This window comes from Choloepus didactylus, chromosome 18, assembly GCF_015220235.1.
Source record: "Choloepus didactylus isolate mChoDid1 chromosome 18, mChoDid1.pri, whole genome shotgun sequence".
NCBI lineage: Eukaryota > Metazoa > Chordata > Mammalia > Pilosa > Megalonychidae > Choloepus > Choloepus didactylus.
The window spans coordinates 69,158,399-69,177,257 of record NC_051324.1 but is presented as its reverse complement, the minus strand read 5'-3'; the positions used below and the strand labels follow the sequence as shown (position 1 = coordinate 69,177,257).

Below are 18,859 nucleotides of genomic sequence, written 5' to 3'. Positions count from 1 at the left end.
GGCCACAGCCCACAGTGGGGCAGCTGCAGGTGCCGCCTCAGCTCGGGTGGCCCGGCAGTCACCCGGGGCTCTGCCCCGGGGAGAGGGTATCTGGCGAGGGGAGGGGGGTGTGAGACAGCTGGCACAGCCCCCCACAAGCCTGGAAACAGGACAGTCCCAGCCCCCCAGCCCTGCCCAGGGGACTGTCCCTTCCCATCATACCATGACTGGCAGCTCTGTCTCTGGGAACAAATGCCACAAAGCCCGAATGCAATCGATCAAACAAACAGGGTTTATGGCAGCGGGAGAGAACTGTTGAACCCTGCCTGGCAGCTAATTAATGAGCTCATTAGGAGACAAGGTGTGTGGGGAGGGGGCAGGGCCGCCCGCCTGAGCCGAGCTTCCCGGAGTTCTGGGGAAGGGGCGCCCCTCTCCAAACTCCCCAGACCCAGTCATTTAGGTCTGACCCTCCCAGAAAATCCCCCCCCATAGTTGTACTCGCCGGGGTGGTGAGCCCTGGGCCTCAGAGGCTCAGCGTCCAGGCCACAGCCTGTGTGCTGCCCGCTCCACGAGGCTGGGCAGAAGGGGAGGTTTGGGGGATCCCAGGCTGCTCGCCCTGGAAGGGGGGGGTGTCTGCTCAGAGACCAGGCTACCTTCTCCCCCACCTTGGTGCTCAGGGCTTGGCAGGGCTGGGTTCCTCGGGCAGCCTCAGGCCCCCAGGTAGACCTCCACCAGCCCCCCGACCGAGTGCATGCGGTAGAAGACTCCCAGGGGCAGGCCGAAGTTGACGATGGTGAACCACGTCCGGTAGCTGTAGAAGTCCTTTTCCAGCCCATTCTCAAACTCCGGGTGCGTGCCAAACGCTGGCATTATCCATAGCTGGGGGGGAGGGCGGGGAGCGGAGGGTGTTGAGTGGGAGAGGGGCTCCCCTGTGCCCCTCCACCCTCAGCTTGGGGGAGCAGGCCCCAGACCTTGCAGCTCCTCCAGCACATCCCCCCAGTCCCTAATCCTTGGGCTGTCAGAGCTCCCCCCACCACACACACCCTCCCAGCTCAGAGGCCTCTGCCCAGAACTCCCAGGAACAGGCCGCTCTGTCAAGCCGGCTGCTCTGTGCTCCGATCTTGACCCCATACCCCCATCCCCTGCTTTCCTGTCCAAACCCAACCTGTTCTTCAAGGCACAAACCTCACCAACTTCCCGAGGCCACCCTCAACCATTGGCACTCATGCATCCTTCTCTGAGCTCCCACTGCACTTTAAGGCCAATTGACTACCTATTCTTTGCCTGGATCTGGGGTTTGGCTGCCTGACGTGTGTTTCCAGAGATGTCATTACCAACATGGGCTCTGGGGAGACCACCCTGGGCTCTAGGCCCGGCCACCCCTTGAGGATGGTGGGACCTTGGGAGGTCAAATCACCTGGGCCCCGATTTCCTCCACCTGAGGCAGGGGTTGCTGTGATGATCGTGGGGTGCTGAGGCGAGGTATGGGGTGGGCTCAGGCAGACCTGGGACTTACCAGCTGCCAGTCACTGAGCCCCCATCGTCAACCTCCTCCACCAGGGATTCTTTAGAAAATCAGGCACTTTCTGATCTCTTCCTTTGACTGAATTCAGTGGACAATAATTATTTGGGAATTTTCTAACCAGTAAGCTTCCTGAGGACAGAACTCTTACTCATTTGTTTGTAAGGAGCACTTAGCTGCATGCTTTGCACATTCATTCGTGCCAGGCACCCTGCCAGGAGCTGAGGGCACACTCCCTGCTCTCAAGCAGCTTTGAGCTAGTTGGGGAGAAGCACATGTCCTTGACAATCAAAAGGAAAAACCAATGCCCCTGGGGCAGTCAGTGGCCATAAATGTGCCTTGATCCATCCCTTCCTGAGTGAGGCATTCTCGGGCCACCTGGCCAGCCCCGCCCTGCCCCGCGCCACTCACCGTGATATTGCAGAGGATGAGGAACAGCGAGATCTCCTTGAGCACCCGCCGCTTCCAGTTGAGGTGGCTGTAGGAGTGGATGTAGGCCAGCGAGGCCCGTCGTAGGCCCAGGCCCAGCTCCAGCAGGGAACCCCTGCGGGGCAGCTCAGCCTCCTGCTTGCCCGCCGGGTTCTGGGGAGCCGCCTCCCAGAGCGGACGCCGGTGCAGGCCCTCGATGATGAAGAGGTTCTGGGTGACGTGCTGCAGGATAAGCAGCAGCGAGTAGGCCAGGATGAGGCGGTTGAGCAGCTCATGCGGGCTAGTGGCCACGATGGCCACGATGGAGAAGTAGGCAATGCCCACTGGGCCCAGGGCCGTGCCCATCAGGAGCACCACGTCCAGGCTGCGGGTGGGGTTCTTGAGCGTGTCCAGCTCGCGCTCCTCCAGCCCGTGGATGGCCATGCCCGCCAGGCACGCCAGGCTCATGGTGGGGAGTATGGCCACATAGAAAGCATAGTAGAGGGTGAAGTATTGGTGCCCGATGGTTGGGCCACCGGTCGCAATCTGGAAGAGCACGAAGACGCACACGCCGGCCACCAGGGCCAGCAGGCCCAGCAGCGGCCCGAAGATGACCCCGTGGAGGTGGAAGGGTGGGGTGCTGGGGTGGGACCCCGTATGGGGCGCCAGGCGGCGGCCGACATTCTTCCACATGACAAAGAGCACAGCACAGCAGATGAGGCAGTACTCGGTGCTGAAGGGGTAGAGCATCAGGAAGCCCTTCCGGAAGACCTTGCACGCCGTGCTGTTGAGGCACAGGCAGGTGGTGGTCTCGTTGCCTGGGAGAGGGGCAGAGAGGCCAGGGAGAAGGGTTCAGGTGAGCCCTGCTGGGGGGAAGCCGGCCGCACACATTGCAGCCCTCCCGGAATGTGCCGGAGGTGGAAGGCACTCGGCCCCTCATCTTATAGAAACTATGGAAACTGAGGCCCAGAGATAAAATCAGAAATCACAGCTTGGGCATTCTTTTACCAAAGGATTCAAGGCTTTATTAAAGCACTTTAAAATCATATGGCATCTCTGGTGCCAAGTGTCACTTCTACAAACAACTTGGGGAGCATGAGGGAAAACTGCAACTTTATCTTGGAGGGATCTGGCGGCCACAGCCGAAGGCCGTGGTCAGTCTCGGCGGCCCCACTGAGGGCCATCGGACACCAAGTGGGCTGACGAGGTGCCACTCAAAGCCCACGACACCACCTGTAGAATGGTGTGGCCAAAAGGTTGAACCTGAATCTAATCAAGATTTTGGCCCAGGATCCCAGCTCATAGGAAAGCAGGGGAGAGAGGCACACGTCGGATACCACCACTAGGAAGTGATGGGGCAAATCTGAATGTCATGAGGAAAGGGGTGGGGGGGGGGCACTCTTCTAGAATAAAAGAGACTTAAGAGACTCAGCCAAATCCATGGCCTGGTTTTGATTGGATTAATTAGATCCTGCTCTGAACAAACCATCTGTGAACAGCATTTCAGGGGCTAACCGGAGCAATGTGAACACAGGTTCATATGGATGGTGTGGACAACAGGAAGGAATTTTGTTAGAAATTATAATAGCGTTGTGGAATGTCAGGAAACATACTCATTTTAAAGAGATGCAACTGAAACGAGATGCAGACGATTTCTGTCATTTCCTTTAAGTACTTCAACCAAGAATAAATGAAAGAACCATGGCACAATGACTACATCTGGGTGATGGGTAGATCCTGTCCTCCCACTCTTCTGCATGTTTGTATTTGAAAATAACAAAAGCCTTCATGATTTCATTTGTGGAGAGTTTGCTCTTTGCACAACTTTTCCAGAAAATGGGTCCAGTGTATGGAGAAGGCACATGGCACGCAGGTGTGCCAAGATTTATACGGTGGCTGCACCCTGGTCACCTGGGGAGGGGGTTGTATACACACAGATGTGGCTGAATCCCACGTGTGCTTGTGGGATGCAGCCTCCAAGGGGCAGCTCTACAGGTAGGAGATCGGGCACATGGAACAATCTGGGAGTTCTTTCTGTCCAGAAATCTCCTGTCCCTCCCGATATGTCCAGGTGCCTAAAATTGTATTGGAAAGACATCCCTTTCCATCCTGAAGGCTTTTTAGTTTCCAGCAAATAAAATGCAAAATACCCTGGGTGGAGTGTATACCTGAACAACTTCTCAGTGACCTGCTCGGCCAGGATTAGTGGTTGGCTTGCTGACAGCTAGACGGATGGCTTGGAGTGGGGCTGTAGGGTGTCAGCACCTCGTGGGGCAGGCAAAGAATGGGAACACATTTGGTGTTTTGTTTATTAATGTCCTGGCCTCTAGAGCTTGCCCCAGCTCTGTAGACTCACTTAGACCCTCTGCACCACACGTGTTTGAGGGAGTGTGGTGTGTCTGTGCGTGTGTTCAGGTGGTGTGGGGTCCTGGTTTCCTCTCTGTACCTGAGAAATTTTCCATCAGGGCGCTGAGCTCAGCCTCGATCTTGCGATGCATGGAGTCATTGGTGACGGCCAGACCCCAGAGCAGCAGGTTTGTGGCAAGGGTCAGCATCAGGCCACACCTGGAGGAGTTGCCACACTCTGTCCTCGCAGCCTGGCTGGTTCCCTGGGTACCTAGCCCTCACCACCAACTGCCGCTGGGGTGACCACTTCCTACTCCCAGAGCCAGATTCCCCCTACTATTAGGATTCCAGGAGAGGCGGCCCCAGGGGCCCGCTGGGACCCATTCCCAGACTAACCCACAGCTCCAGGCCCAGCCTGTCCAGGAAGGCTGTGGGGGGCAGGCACTGGGCATCCAGGGAGCCCCAGGAGGATCTGGAGGCAAAGGGACCCCGTCTTACCTAGTGAAGTTGGTCTGGACCTGCACACAGTCCTTGCAGTGTTTCGAGAGCACCCAGGTCTGAAAGAGAGAGGGCCTTGAGCCCAGGGGCTGGGGGGTGGGAGATTGGGGTGGGGAGGGTACCCCAGTTGCTTGTGTATATTCACAATGGATGAGACAGTGAGGAGGCCTGGGCTGGACTTGGCTCCACCATTTTCTTGCTGTGTGATCTTGGGCCAGTGGCAAAACATCTCTGAGCCTCAGTCTCAGCTCTAAAACGGGGCCAAGAATGCCCTTCCTGCTTGGGGAAAATAAAGAGGTGATGCAAGTGAAGCACCCAGCACAATGCCTGGCACTCCACAGGAACTCAGGAGGGAGTTAGACACCCTTATTGAGTAGATATGTGTAGCTGGGGGTGTAAATTGAGACATATGCAAGTATGCTTGGGCAGCTGTGTTATAGGTGTCTGCATTGCAGGTGCAAGGTGTGTGTGCAGATGCAGGCATATACAGGTACGTGTGCACGTGGGGATGTGGGCGTTTGTGCGGGGGGTCGTGGTGGCATATGCCCGTGTGGCCGTGTCTGGGTTTGGGTGGGCAGGGTGTGTGCTCCATGGGGATGAGAGCAACCTGTCACCTGGATGCCAATGAAGATGATCTCGATGACGGGGAAGATGAGCTCGAGCTGCAACTTGCATTGGCTGTGGCTCACATCGTAGCCCACGCGGAAGGCATTGAGGCAGATGGTGCAGCTGCCAAACAGCACCAGGGCGCCTGGCCGGGCCAGGAGGGCATTGGCACCTCCCCTGGAACCGGCTCCGCCTCCCCACCCACCCCCAGAGCCCCGGCACTCACCCCGCACCCAGAGGGGCCCAGCGTGCGGGTCCCGGTAGAGCACGGCGTGCGGCTGCTGGGTGGTGCCAGCCTCGTAGTAGAGGAGCCAGAAGAGGGAGAGGGCCTTCAGCACGGCCAGCAGGATCCACACGTCACCCAGGGTGATGGCCACGTTGTTGAAAATCATGCTGCAGATGAAGGCGCCACCCAGGAGCACCAGGTTGAGGGCCAGGAACGCCGAGAAGAGTTGCCCAGCTTTCTGGGCCTGCCGGTGCCGCCGCAGCAGCAGGGAGAAATGCTGCCCCATCCAGGACTTCTGCCTGGGCCCAGTGGGGACCCCTGTCTCCTTGGCCCCCATGGCCACTCTGTTCTCCTTGGCTGGGGCCACGGCAGCCTCCTGTGCTCCTGGAGAGGGCACGGGTGGAGCCTCAGCGGGGGCTGGGGAAGGAGACCAGGTCTTGGGTTGGTGGCAAAGCAGCCTGGATTCAAGTCCACTCCTGTCCCTAACCAGCTGTGTGTCCTAGGGAGAGCCAGGCAACCTCTCTGGTCAAGACATTGGAAATAACAGCAGCAGCTCTATCTACCTTACAGGACCAGAGAGATTTCAAATAGATCAGGGGATATGGAAGGAAGCCTGTTGTGGTCCACTTAAAGAGAGGGATTATTTCAACTGGTTTGAGGACCCCCCATCTCTTTTTGGGCTACCCTACTTTCTGCCTCAGTGATTCAGCCTGATCCCAAGGTGCGCTAATAATGTCTGCAACGGAGTCAGGTAGTTTCCAGGGCTACAACTTTCCACCACCAAAAGGCAGCTTGTACCCTGCTGCCACTGGGGAGGAATTCCACTCCTGGGATCTGGGAAGGGGAGTGGGGGGTCATCTCTTGTTCTGATCCTGATTACTCGGATTCTGACTGCCTAGGGTGCTGAGTTGAGGGGGATCCTGAGGCTGAGTCTGGCTTCGTGGGAAAGAAAATGATGCTCTATAGTTTATGGGTATAAATGGGTGTATATAAAATTTTTTTAAAGGTCTAGAAGACTGCCAGATTCCTAATAGGAGTTTCTTCTGGGGAGAGGAGGAAGGTACTAGGATTGAGCATGGTAGATTTTTCTTTAGCTTTAATGTTCCAGTTTTTTTTTAAATTAGCACATTATTTATGCAATTAAAATTAATTTCAAAGTGCATTAAAGGTAAGGGGGAAAGTTCTGAGATTGACTGGTTATGTCTGCCATGAGCACTGGAAGGGTGGGATCAGCACGCACTCCGTGCCCTTGCCTTTGACAGAGCTGACATCCATCTGCACCCTCCCCCTGGCGTCCCACGAAAGTCTGGAACAACAGGGAAACATTACCCTGGATCGTCCTCACTTTCCTCAGGCTTTCACTCAGGCCACCTGAGCCCTGAGTCCAGCACACTCTCCCCTTTGGGCTCCTTTGTGTGCTCCTCACTGTGGGGCTGAGCTGCGGTGGAGAGCAGGGACTGCCCGGGAGGCTCCGGGTGCCCTCCTGGCGGGGAGGTTTCCCCTGAGCTGACCTGGGGGGCTCCCTCGCCAGCCCCAGTAGCTCTTCTCTGGCCCTGCTGCTGCCCCGCCCTCCCTCTCCCATCCCTGGGGCTCTGCACTGGGAATTCTCAGGGCTCACTGTCCGTGTCCTCCAGGCTGCTGAGTGGCCATCTTCCTGGCTTCTCCCCTCACCCCTTGTAGTCCTTCAGTAGCCAACCCTGTCCATTTCAGCTCATAAACCACACCTTCCTCTCTCAGTTGGACTTCCGGTTTCCTTGCCCCTTGTGCTCCTTCCCTGCTGAGAGTCCCACGAAGGCCACCATTTACCCTCAGTATCAAGTCCAGACCTCCCAGCATGGCCCACACGGCCTTTCAAAATGAGGCGGTGTGTGTAAAATGCTCAGTGCAAGGCCTGGTGCACAGAAAGGACTCGAGCAGGGTAGTGGCTTCCTGGCCTGGCCTCGACTTAACCTCTCCAGTGCTGTCTTTAGACCCTGGCCCCTGCCCACAGGCTGTGCCAGATGCTGCGGTTCCCAGAATGCCCCCTGCTTTCCCTCATCTCCCTGTCTTCGCCTTCACTCTGCCTCTGATGCCCACCCTCCCTGCCCCTTGGCCGACCCCAGCTTGTCCTTCAGGACTGCACCAAGACCCCACCTGCTCTGAGCGGCCTCCCTAACCCCCATGCCCAGACTGGATTAGGTTCCCTCTCCCGGGGCTACCATAGCCTCCTATGCTTGTTGCTGGGCTATCATCTGTCAGCATCTACTTCAATTATCCGTGCCTGGTTCTGGCTCTCCCCTTAGACTCTGAGCTACCACCAGAAGACCCTCACCACATCCTGGCTCGAAAATACAGCTCCTCCATCTCCCCATCCTCCCCAATGCAACTGGCTTAGTAATCGTTGCTTCTACCTTCCACTGTTCCTTTCTAAAGCATCTGGAGCATTAAAACTTTGCCTTCTTTTAAAGACGTAGAAAACAATTTTCTCCCCTTCCCCAGGCCTCCCTGTCATCCTTGCTCAAGTTCCACCCCTCCCTGCCCAGCCCCATCTTGCCCCACCGCAGGCACCTGCCCCCACGCCTGGCCCGGCCCAGCCCAGCCCAGCTGCAGGGGACACACTTCTCATGTGGGCTCACGTTCCCCCCATCATGCCTGGAGCCAGCTGTTCCTTCTGCCTCGTCTGTCATCTCACCAAGGGGTCCCGCTTGTCCTCACAACGGGCCTCAGGCGCCTCTCGTAGAAAGCCTTCCTTCTCTGCTCATGTGTGCTGGTGGCCACCTTGTTGGCACTGTCTGGAGAGGTGCTGAGGATGTGGGTGGCTCCACCGCAGGGCAGAGCCCGAGCTCCTGCTCAACTGGATCCCCTAAACCTAGCACAGCATGACACTCCCCTAGTTTTGCTACTTACTCTGGCAGCTTATGGGGAACTCTCAGCACCAGAACTGTGGACAGAGACCCTTTCTCATTGAATCCTCTCCATCCCCACCTGGCAGAGGAAACTTCCCAGATGATGTTTATCTTTCCTCCCAGGCTCCCCCTCTTCCTCGTCACCCCCCCTCCCTGCAGCCCCCATTGAGCAAGTGGGTTCCTGCTCTTTTTCTCCCACACCTTACTGCTCCATCTCCCCTTCCCCAGCACCCCCCCACACCCCAGGCAGAATAGCCGTAATGATTAAGGGCCCAGATTCTGCCACTTAGTACCTCTGTGATCTTGGACAAACTACTTAAACTCTCAGTGCCTCAGTTTCCTCAGCTGTAAAACCGGTTTAATAAGGGTACTTAGAACTATGGAATAGTACCTGGTACACAGTAGAGCTCAATAACTATTTCTCCAGTGAATGAATGATTGAATTATTTCATAATACCTACCTCATAGGGGTTTTGAAGGAATTAAACGATTTAATACATGAAATGCACGTAGAATAGTGCCTGGTACATCATAAGTTCTCAGTGTTAGCTATTTGTGCGTTTCTTTCCAGTTCTTTCCAGGTCAGGCTTTAATTTGAATTCCAGTTTTGCAGTTTTGCTTGGACTGCAGGCCTAGAGGGGAAGCTGTGGGACAGGATCCCGGGTCCTCTGTGACCCCCCACCCCGGGGGTCCAACCCTCCACCGCCGCTAGGGAGGAGCCGTCAAAGTGGTGAACTCGGTCCACTTGGAGTGGGGGTGGGGAGGAGGGGCACACAGGGGTTTCGGGGAGAGAGGGATGGCGCTCTCGGCGCTGACGAGTCCACCGCCCCCGGCGCGCCCCTCGGTGCAACGCCAGGCCAAGGCAGGGCCAGGAAGCCAAACTGGTTTGTGGGTCGCGTTTACAGGCGAATGATGAAAGCTGCGGAGCCGTCGGGGCGCCAGGCGGGGTGTGGCGCGTGGCGCCGGGCCAGCAGCGCTAGCCAGGGAATTTCGGGGTTCCTTTCCCATCCACCCGAGGGACTGCAGGACCCGACAGCCGCTGCACGCGTGCCACAGCCGGGGCGTCCAGGCAGCCCCGACCCCACACACCCTTTCCCAGCCGTCGGGATTTTCGTTCTTCGGGCTTCGATGCCCCTTCTCAGCGGTGTGCGCCAGCGCCTCCTGCTAATCTCCGCGCGCCCGGGTTCGCGGAAAGTTGGGGGGGCGGGCAGAGTCAGGGTGCGAGTGGGGGTCCGGAGGGGCGAACGCTCGGCGCAAGGGTTGGCCTGCCCCTCCAGGCATCCTTCACTCCCGCCCCACTCTCTTGCAGCCCCTGTGGTCCCTGATCCCCGCTTTAGGGGCAAGTGTGTGTCCGGGGTGGGGTGGGGTCGGGGGGCGCCCGGGGAGCCTTACCTGGGGCCTGGGCGGGCATCGCCGCCGGCTGGCCTCCGACCGCGGGAGCAGCGCCGCTCTTCTGTCCAGCCGAGGCCCCCGCGCCCCGACCGATGCCCCCGACGGCCTCCCCCCGCGGCGCTGCGCAGGCGCCTCTCGAGCTCCGCGGCCCATCGATTTTTCTATTGACTTTGGGGTTCTCATTAATTACTCGTTAATTACCCCGCCGGGGGCCTCGGCCCGGACGGTGCAGCCAATAGCAGAGAGGCCGGACAGGTGGGCGGGGCCGGAGGCGCGGCCGGAAGCGGTGCGCGCGCAGGGCCGCAGGGGCCGGGGGCCGGGGCCGGGCTGGGGGCCTGGAGCTGGAGCGCGCCGTGCTTGGTGGGTGGTGGACACTGCCCGCGGGCCGGCAGGAAAGGGCTTGCGGTGTCCAGGCCCCACTCTTGCCCTGGCGGCCATTCTGGGAATGCACCGCCCTCCCAGGTTTGGGGTCTCCTTTTCCTGCACCCCACTTAGCACCAGGCCAGGGTGCAGCCTCACAGCGCCCTCTTTTTTAAGTCGTCTGTGAACCTGGGACAGAAGCGACAGGTCAGAGCCCCATTCTGATGGAACAGGAGGGTGGGAAGTCACCCGGTGGTGTAACGGAGGTTTAACAAATATGAGTCTAGTTACGGAATCATTATCTAAATGTTTTTAACTTTCTGATGTACTGTAATGCAGCCAGAAGCAAATATCTGCAGCTATTATAACTCACTGAACTGTAACCCCGCTGCCTTGTTTTCTAATTCCAATGCTATTTTTTGGAACTGTATTATTATCTTTACCCTGTAACTGGACAGTGAGGAGACAACTGGGTCCCGCTTGTATCCTTATCTTGTTTTGCAACCCTGAAAGTCAGGTTCCCTTGCAGGCAGCCCCCTGAAGTCTGGTGCTCCTGTGAAGCCCCTTAGTGAATATTAATGAAGTAACATGAGTCAGCCTAGAACAGACCACCTTGCACATGATCCCAAGCCTGCCTTTGTTTGAATGCTGTGAAACACTGCAAGTTTCTCCAGTTCAGGGAGGGAGACAGATGTATGGCCCCCAGGCCTCCTTTCTCCTTGCTTTGTGCTTAGCAATAAACTCTCTTCTCAAAATTCCAGTGTCTACCGATCAACTCGTGTGCATCAGCTGAGGACTCACTTGAAACTGTAACAATTTGGCACCTAACCTGGAGTCAGGTCTCTGAGACCCCCACCTGAGGACTCAGTGACCCCATGAGATGACAAGTATCAGCTGCTGACCCTAAGTGGCCGCCTCAACTCCTTTGTCTAGAGGCTCGGCAGGCTAGACTCAACTCTGCCTCCACTGGCGTTGCTGATCCTAACGGCACTTCAATTCTGAGGAAACAGTCCTGGAAACAGACGTCTTCTGGGTGAGTAACTTTGTTAAAGGACCTGCTCTCACAGGGAACCTGTCTGTTCTGGTTTTCTGTTACTGGGTTAAGATTGTAGGTTCAAGTCCTGCTTTAGCGCAGCTTGGTCTCAACTGAGTAAGGCTGGGTGCAGCCTCAGGGCTATTAGGGTCAGTCACCCAAGTGCCCACACTGGTGGTTGTGGGTTTGAGTCCCGCTCTGGTTTCCTTTCTTTTACAAGTCTGAAGTTTAGAAGATCTTTTGTTAGGGCACTGAAAAGGGAAATTATAACCAAGGGAAATGTTAGTAGTACTGCCAACAACGATTGCAGCCCCCTAAAATGTATTCTTGATAATTGATCAACATTCGGATATGAACCTATGAAAAGGAAGAAAATGATATTTCTGTGCAAAACTGCCTAACCTCAGTATGACTTAAAATCAAGAGAGAAATGGCCTGAGGATAGTTCTATAGAAAAAAATATTATATCATAATTAGACATATTATAAAAGAGAAGAAAAATGGGATGCAATTCCCATATGTACAATCTTATATGTCTTTGTATCAAAATAAGAATTTGCAAGAAGAGTGAAAATTATGGTTCAAACTATTGAGTTTTATATTTCTCTGTTTCTGTGTTTTGTGTCTAACTTTCTATTTGTGTCTGTCATTTTGTTTAATGCGTATTTTCCTACCTCCAGATAGTAATACCAAATTAACAGATAAAAATTCTCAAGAGAGCTCTATTCAAATTGCTTAAAGATACATAAGTGCATATATATAAATGCACTTATATATAAATGTGTATGTATGTGTGTGTGTATATATATATTTGTGTGTGTGTGTGTGTGTATACATACATATATATATATATATATATATATATATATATATATATATATATTTTTTTTTTTTCCTCCTGGAGTCCCAGAAATTGGGACTTCTGGTGCTTTTTGAAACCTCTTGTCTATAATGGTAATATTATCATTCAGCCTTACAAGTCTGGATACTCAGACCTTTGCCAGTTAATATACAGAACTGCTGATGAAGGTCATGCGGAAATCTAGAGAGACAAAACTATTTGGAAAGGAAAAAAACTGAGAAAAAAGAGATCCTCTCAAGCTAAAACTGCAGCTAAATAAGTCCCCCAAATCCTTTAGGCACCAGGGTTCAGGGCACCAGTACTTGTGATTACTATAAACAACCTGGACAAGGGGGAAAAAAACCTTAAACCTTCCCCGAAGCAGCAGCATCTCTCCCTGCCAAATGCTCTTTGGCCTCTAAGTTGATCCACTACATTTTTGAGAATCTTGTAATAAGAAGGGAGTATAATCTAGAGTAAATATTTTGAATGCTTATGACTTAATGATCTCATAAATAAAGGTAGTTCATTAAAAAATTTCTCTCCAAGCTTCGTATAAATTAAATTTGTGTGTATACCTAATAAGGACTTAACAACACTTTAGAGACAAAATAGCTTTATAGATTTCAAAATTCATTCATATACAATGCATTGGATTTTTTGGAGGACAATGTAATATCTATACGTGCCATTAATCCTTATGAAAAGATTGTATATTACTGTTTCAAAAGTGCATTGACGAAGGTGTTTTAAATATTTGGACAAATCTGCTTGTGCAAAACATGTTTTCATAGAAGTTTCATTTGCCCAATTTCATTATATTATTTAAAAAGAACAAAGAATATGAATTTAAAAAACCACAAAACTTCAAGCTGACAACATTAATGTTCCTTGTTCTGTTTCCATGTTAATTCTAATTAGACCTGGATAGCCACATTAATAGAATTGGTGCTGTTAAAGTTTACTACTTTTAAACCAGACAAATCTATTGAAAAGAAAAAAAGAAAAACAACTGACTGCTTTTATAAACCTGCAACTAAATCACAACTTGGCCCTAATATCAAACCCTCCCTACTTACCTCCAAAAAACTATTTCAGAAATATATCCTTGTAAGAGTTTCACAATATATCTCACCAACATACTGATAAAAGAAGAAACTGAAGAAAGCAATATTTCTGAAAACTATCTCCTATAAGCTCAGTACAATACAAGCATGCAGTTTAGTTTTACTTAAGTACGTTCCCCCTAAATTTATACAGATTTACTAATCTAATGAGCTAACATTGCATCTACTAAGTATTTAAAATAAAGAAAAAATTATGTTTGCATTTAACCAAATTGAGTCTGACAACTTTGATTTTCACAGTAATTGTAAGTTGTACGATATTTGCTTGAAGACAGTTTCCAAAATCATTTTGGTAACTTAAGTATGTAAGGTATTGTACCAGTTTGTATATATTATGTTGCCCAGAAAACAACATGTTCTTTGATGTAATCTTGTGGGGGCAGACATATTAATGTTGATTAGATTGTAATTCTTTGTTTCCATGGAGATGTGACCCACCCAACTGAAGGTGATAACTCTGATTAGATAATTTCCATGGAGGTGTGGCCCTGCCCATTCAGCGTGGGCCTTGATTAGTTTACTAGAGCACTATATAAGCTCAGACAGAAGGAGCAAGCTTGCTACAGCCAAGAGGGACACTTTGAAGAATGCACAGGATCTGAGAGAGGAATGTCCTGGGAGAAAGCCATTTTGTATAAACCAGAACTCTGGAGCAGATGCCAGCCACGTGCCTTCCCAGCTAACAGAGGTTTTCCGGACGCCATTGGTCATCCTCCAGTGAAGGTACCCGATGGTTGATGACTTACCTTGGACACTTTATGGCCTTAAGACTGTAACTTTGTAACCAAATAAACCCCCTTTATAAAAGCCATCTATTTCTGGTGTTTTGTGAAGAGGCAGCGTTAGCAAACCAGAACAGGTATACAGGATGTATTTTTTGTTAAGGAAAAAGAGTAATTTTGTCCTAAAATAAAATGACTGGTTGTTACAGAATGAGAAAGAAACAAAATGTAAGACAAGACCTGAATATATAGAGAAAGTTGCAGAAGGTTCACAGAAAAGGATATTTATTTCTTGTGGTCAAAGTTGGGTAAGATTTGATGAGTCTATCTATAAAGTTTTTTTGAAAGTCTGAATATCAAATAATATATTGGTGCAAAATTAAAATTTAGTTTTCTCTCTATTAAAGTGCCATTTTCTTCAATTATTGGTCTGTTTTAGTAAGAGATTATGAAAGTGTTTTTTTCTGAACATCAATGTAAAAGGCAAAAAGTATGTTTTATCAGAATAATTTCTTGTACTTTATGTTAACTTTACCATGTCCTTGGTTGTTAGAAAAAAAGCCACAAAGACTCTATGTCATGTCAAAATAATATCTCCACTGATGTTAATGTTAACCTGATCATCCTGTATTGTCTTAAAAAACGAATCTTCTCACCTTTAAAAAAACTAAGACTTTTCTAACTTTAGTTACAGAACCAAATATTAAATATTGTTTCACAGTGACCTTTTTCCTGGTTAACATAATATTCAATTGAAGGTCAAACCCTAAGGAATGTCTTTTATTTCAAACTGACTTTAATATTTTCCAAGGGGCCCCTGGAGAATCGCAGAGGATTTTATTCTTTCACTTTGCAAAAAGAAGAGTGCTAAAAATAGTTAAGTCCGTTTAACATGCTATGAATTGTATAAGAATGCTGTCAAAATAGAAAAGGTTTTCTAAAAAAGGATTTTCTTACCTTCTAATAGTTGAATTTATATTGATAACAAATTATTCATAAAAATATTTAAAGATTATATAAAATTCCTGGAGGCTTACCAGTGTTCTTACTGTTCGTGTTATGTCTTGATATCGATCTGCATGGTATTTGCATGGTATTAGATGACAGGATGATATTGTTAGTCATGGTTTTAGTTATTTTAAAGATGTTATTTGTCACAGAAAGAACCAAATTTCCTTGTCAACTACATTGTTTTACTTTGATGCTTCTCTGAAAGTGCTTTGCAGTCAGCTGCAGATCAGAGCTTCATCTTCAACAAAAAGGGACTTCAAAAAGGAAGCAAGTCTGTGACTTATATTCTGTCTGCTAATTAACATAACCCTAGGGAAAATGTAAAGGTGGAACAGGACAAAACTTCTGCTATGATCTATGGTTAATAAATTCAATATAAGTTAGTTGTTGAATATTTTTATTTCTAAAAATGGCTTCATTTAGAAAATACTCATAAAAGAATCAGGACCTCAGTTATAAGCTCTTGCAGCAGTCACATTTGTTTCTGGGATTTGATTGTGATTTCTGAATTCTGGAATGCTTTATTCTTTATGTAACCTAATAGCTCCCTGGAACTTTGGGTGTCTCTGTGGCACCTGAGACTCAGAATTGGAATTCTCCAGAATACAAGATAGAGAGTAATATTATCTGTATTTTGAGACTTTAATTTCTATATGAGACCAAGGAAGAGAGATTTATTTTGTCCAAAATCTGAATTTTCTATGGCACACAATCTGATTTAACCTGTTTAGTCAGTTTTTTGAACAGCCTACCTCCGCTTTATTTAACATAGAACCTAAAATAAGAAATAAAATCTTAGTATTCTGTATAAGCTGATATAATTCCTTGATGCATTTCAAAATATTTTGAACATAAAATGAAAAAGTATTTGTAAAATCCCTTGAGGGGCTAGAGAAAAAAAGCATCGAGTGTAAGCTTCCCCACCTGGGGAATTCCTGCTATTCTCTCGTTTGCTGAAACTGTAATCAAAACATGGTCTAAATCTACGATCCACTCCTGTTAGAAAGCAAATTATCTTCATTTAAACTTATAACAAGGAAACCAATGAAAATAGACTCTGAAATATATGAACATTGCCTTGTAACAGGAAATATACTAATAAACCAAGCCCTCGATCTTGAAACTTGCACTTTTAAAGCTTATTTCTGTAATGACAAAACTAAGCCTGATTATAAAGTTCACCCCCAGGAAACCTCCTTGTTATTCAGTTTGGCCTTTTCTAAGCCAAACTCTACAAACAAACTCACTACCTTTCCCCTACATGGGTCATGACTCCCAGGGATTAGCTTCCCTGGCCCCATGGGATCATACCAAATGTTGATCCTCAATACTTTCAGAGAGAGAGCTCTTAATCAAAAGAGGGAAATGCTAAAAAAAAAAAAAAAAAAAAAAAAAAAAGGCAATTTCTATGACTAAGAGATTTCAAATAGGGTCGGGAGGTCATTCTAGAGGTTACCCTTATGCATCTCAACCAGATATCACCAACTACCACAGCATGCCAGGCCTCAAGCGCAGTTGCTGCTAAGAGCCCTGAGAACATCCAGAGGCCAAAAGCAAGCCACATGGCCACATAAAATCAACACCCTGAGCTCTATCTAAGAATCTACATAAAGCTGTTTCCAGTATAACATGGTTATATTCACTTGTAAATCCCCTAATCATAATCCTTCTACTTCTTTTATTTGAACTTATATTTTCGATTTACTTATTAAGTTATTTTTCGGAAACGTAAAGCCTCCTGATTATTCCTACACCAGTTAAGCACTGAAACTCAGGAAAACCAGTCCCTCCAAGAACAACTCATGAAGACCTTCAACTGCAAGCAAGACAATTACCCGTAGTATCTATGTCCCCTTTCAGCAGGAAGAAGTTAGAGGGATCATCACCCAGACATCCCTTAAGATTGAGGAATGGGTAAACAAAAGAGGGGATGTACTTGTTTGAAGCTGGTACGTTCCCCAGAAAAGGCCGTGTTCTTTTGATCCATCCCTGTGGGTGTAGACCTATTGTGGGTGGAACCTTTTGGTTAGGTTGTTTCAATTGAGATGTAAACCCACCCAATTCAAGGTGGGTCTTAATCCTTTATTGGAGTCCTTTATGAGGGGATATAGGACAGAAGAAAGCCAGAGGGCTCTGAGAAACACCCAGAGAAGCTTGGAGGAAAGTGCCCAGAGGAGCTGAGAAAGCCAGGAGCTGAAAGGAACAAAACCCAGGAGAGAAGGACCAGCAGACGCTGGCCATGTGCCTTGCTATCTGACAGCAGAACCCTGGATGCCAGTGGCCTTCCTTCAGAGAAGCTATCATCCTGTTGGTGCCTTAATTTGGACATTTTCATGGCCTTAGAACTGTAAAATTGCAAGCTAATAAAGCCAATTGTTAACAGCTAGTCCATCTCTGGTATATCGCATTTTGGCAGTTTTAGCAAACTGAAACACGGGGATCGTAGCAGAGCACCAACAAATATAATTAGAGCTGCCATTGAATCATTCTTTAAGTGCTTTCTTGCTTTCTGATATATTGTAACGTAGCCAGAAGCAAATATCTGTAACTGTTATAACTCGGTGAACTGTACCCTAGATGCCTTTTTTCTTTAATTCTGATGCTATGTTTTGAAACTGTATTATCTGTACCCTGTAACTGGACAGTAACAAGACAACTCATGACTGTGGCCACTTGTATCCCCTTATCTTGTTTTGCAACCCTGAAAGTCAGGTTCCCTTGCAGGCAGCCCCCTGAAGTGTGGTGCCCCTCCTGTGAAGCCCCTTAATGAATATTAATGAAGTAACATGAGTCTGCCTAGAACCGACCACTTGCACATGATCCCAAGCCTGCCTTTGTTTGAATGCTGTGAAACACTGCAAGTTTCTCCAGTTCAGGGAGGGAGACAGATGTATGGCCCCCAGGCCTCCTGATCTCCTTGCTCTGTGCTTAGCAATAAACTCTCTTCTCAAAATCCCAGTGTCTACTGATCAGTGTGTGTCGGGCAAGGACTCACTTTTGAGCGGTAACACTGGGGCCCTCCCCAGCACCCTCTGCAGCCTCTGGGACCCAGCCCACTTCATCCTGCTGATGGTTCATCCACTCTCAGGAGTCCCCTGTGGTCCAAGTGCTGCAGCACCCGTTCTCTTCCACTCTCCCCCAAGACAGCCGGCCCCACCCCAGCCAGGCCCCCTCTACCTGCCTCTGGCTGGCCACCAGCTCTTCCTCCTTTTCTGACTTCAGTGCTTCCCTTTCAGTCTCTCCCTGACCCGTCGGACCTTCTGTCTCCCTCCCTCCTACGTCCTTCTCAACACCTTTAGAATAGTGGAAGACGCTGGGCTTTGGAGCAGAGCCTCGGGGACCCCCAGGGAGTGGGAGTGGTGGGTAAGGGGAGGCCCAGGAAGTGAGAATCTTAGTCCCCCCAAATCCTCTTAAACTAGAACAGCCCTGTTACGTCTATGTTATAAACTTGGGTTCCTGAGATATTTTATTTGTGTGTATGGGTGGGGTGGGGTGGGGTGGAAATGTTCTGCTGCTTTAAAAAAGTTTGAAAATTGTTAGTGGAAAGGCTCTGTCACTCGTTAGCCATGTGACCTTGGGCAAGTCACTTCCCCTTTCTGGGCTTGTTTCCTTCTTCATAAAGTGTGGCAGTTAGACTAGGTGAGTGCTTTCTAACTCACCTTTTTGGGTCATGGGCCACATAAAAAAAACCTGATGATACATATATGTCATCCTGGGGATGAAGCAAAACTCCACCCAGCACCACCCAGCCACCCAATTACCAACTTATTACCAACTTCTTAGCTGTCTGTAATTCAGACTTGGCTCACTGCCTGAAAAGCTTGGAACTGAAACCTCTCCAGGGGCCCCAGCCCACTCTGACCCCCAGGATCCTCTTCTAGGACAATCTTAGATGGGGTGGGT

The 18,859-nt window shown here is 49.6% G+C and overlaps 1 protein-coding gene across 1 annotated transcript; it reads right to left on the bottom strand.

The window, feature by feature from the left end:
- Positions 1-352: 352 nt before the first annotated feature.
- On the bottom strand, positions 353-8,966 carry OTOP3 (otopetrin 3). Its single transcript, XM_037809740.1, has 8 exons — positions 8,932-8,966; positions 8,257-8,356; positions 5,586-6,002; positions 5,368-5,504; positions 4,754-4,812; positions 4,356-4,474; positions 1,913-2,727; positions 353-858 (listed from the first exon to the last, which is right to left on the bottom strand). The coding sequence occupies exons 3-8, from the start codon at positions 5,920-5,922 to the stop codon at positions 688-690; spliced, it is 1,638 nt and encodes a 545-aa protein (XP_037665668.1). The 5' UTR covers positions 5,923-6,002; positions 8,257-8,356; positions 8,932-8,966; the 3' UTR covers positions 353-687.
- Between the last annotated feature and the right edge of the window lie 9,893 nt (positions 8,967-18,859).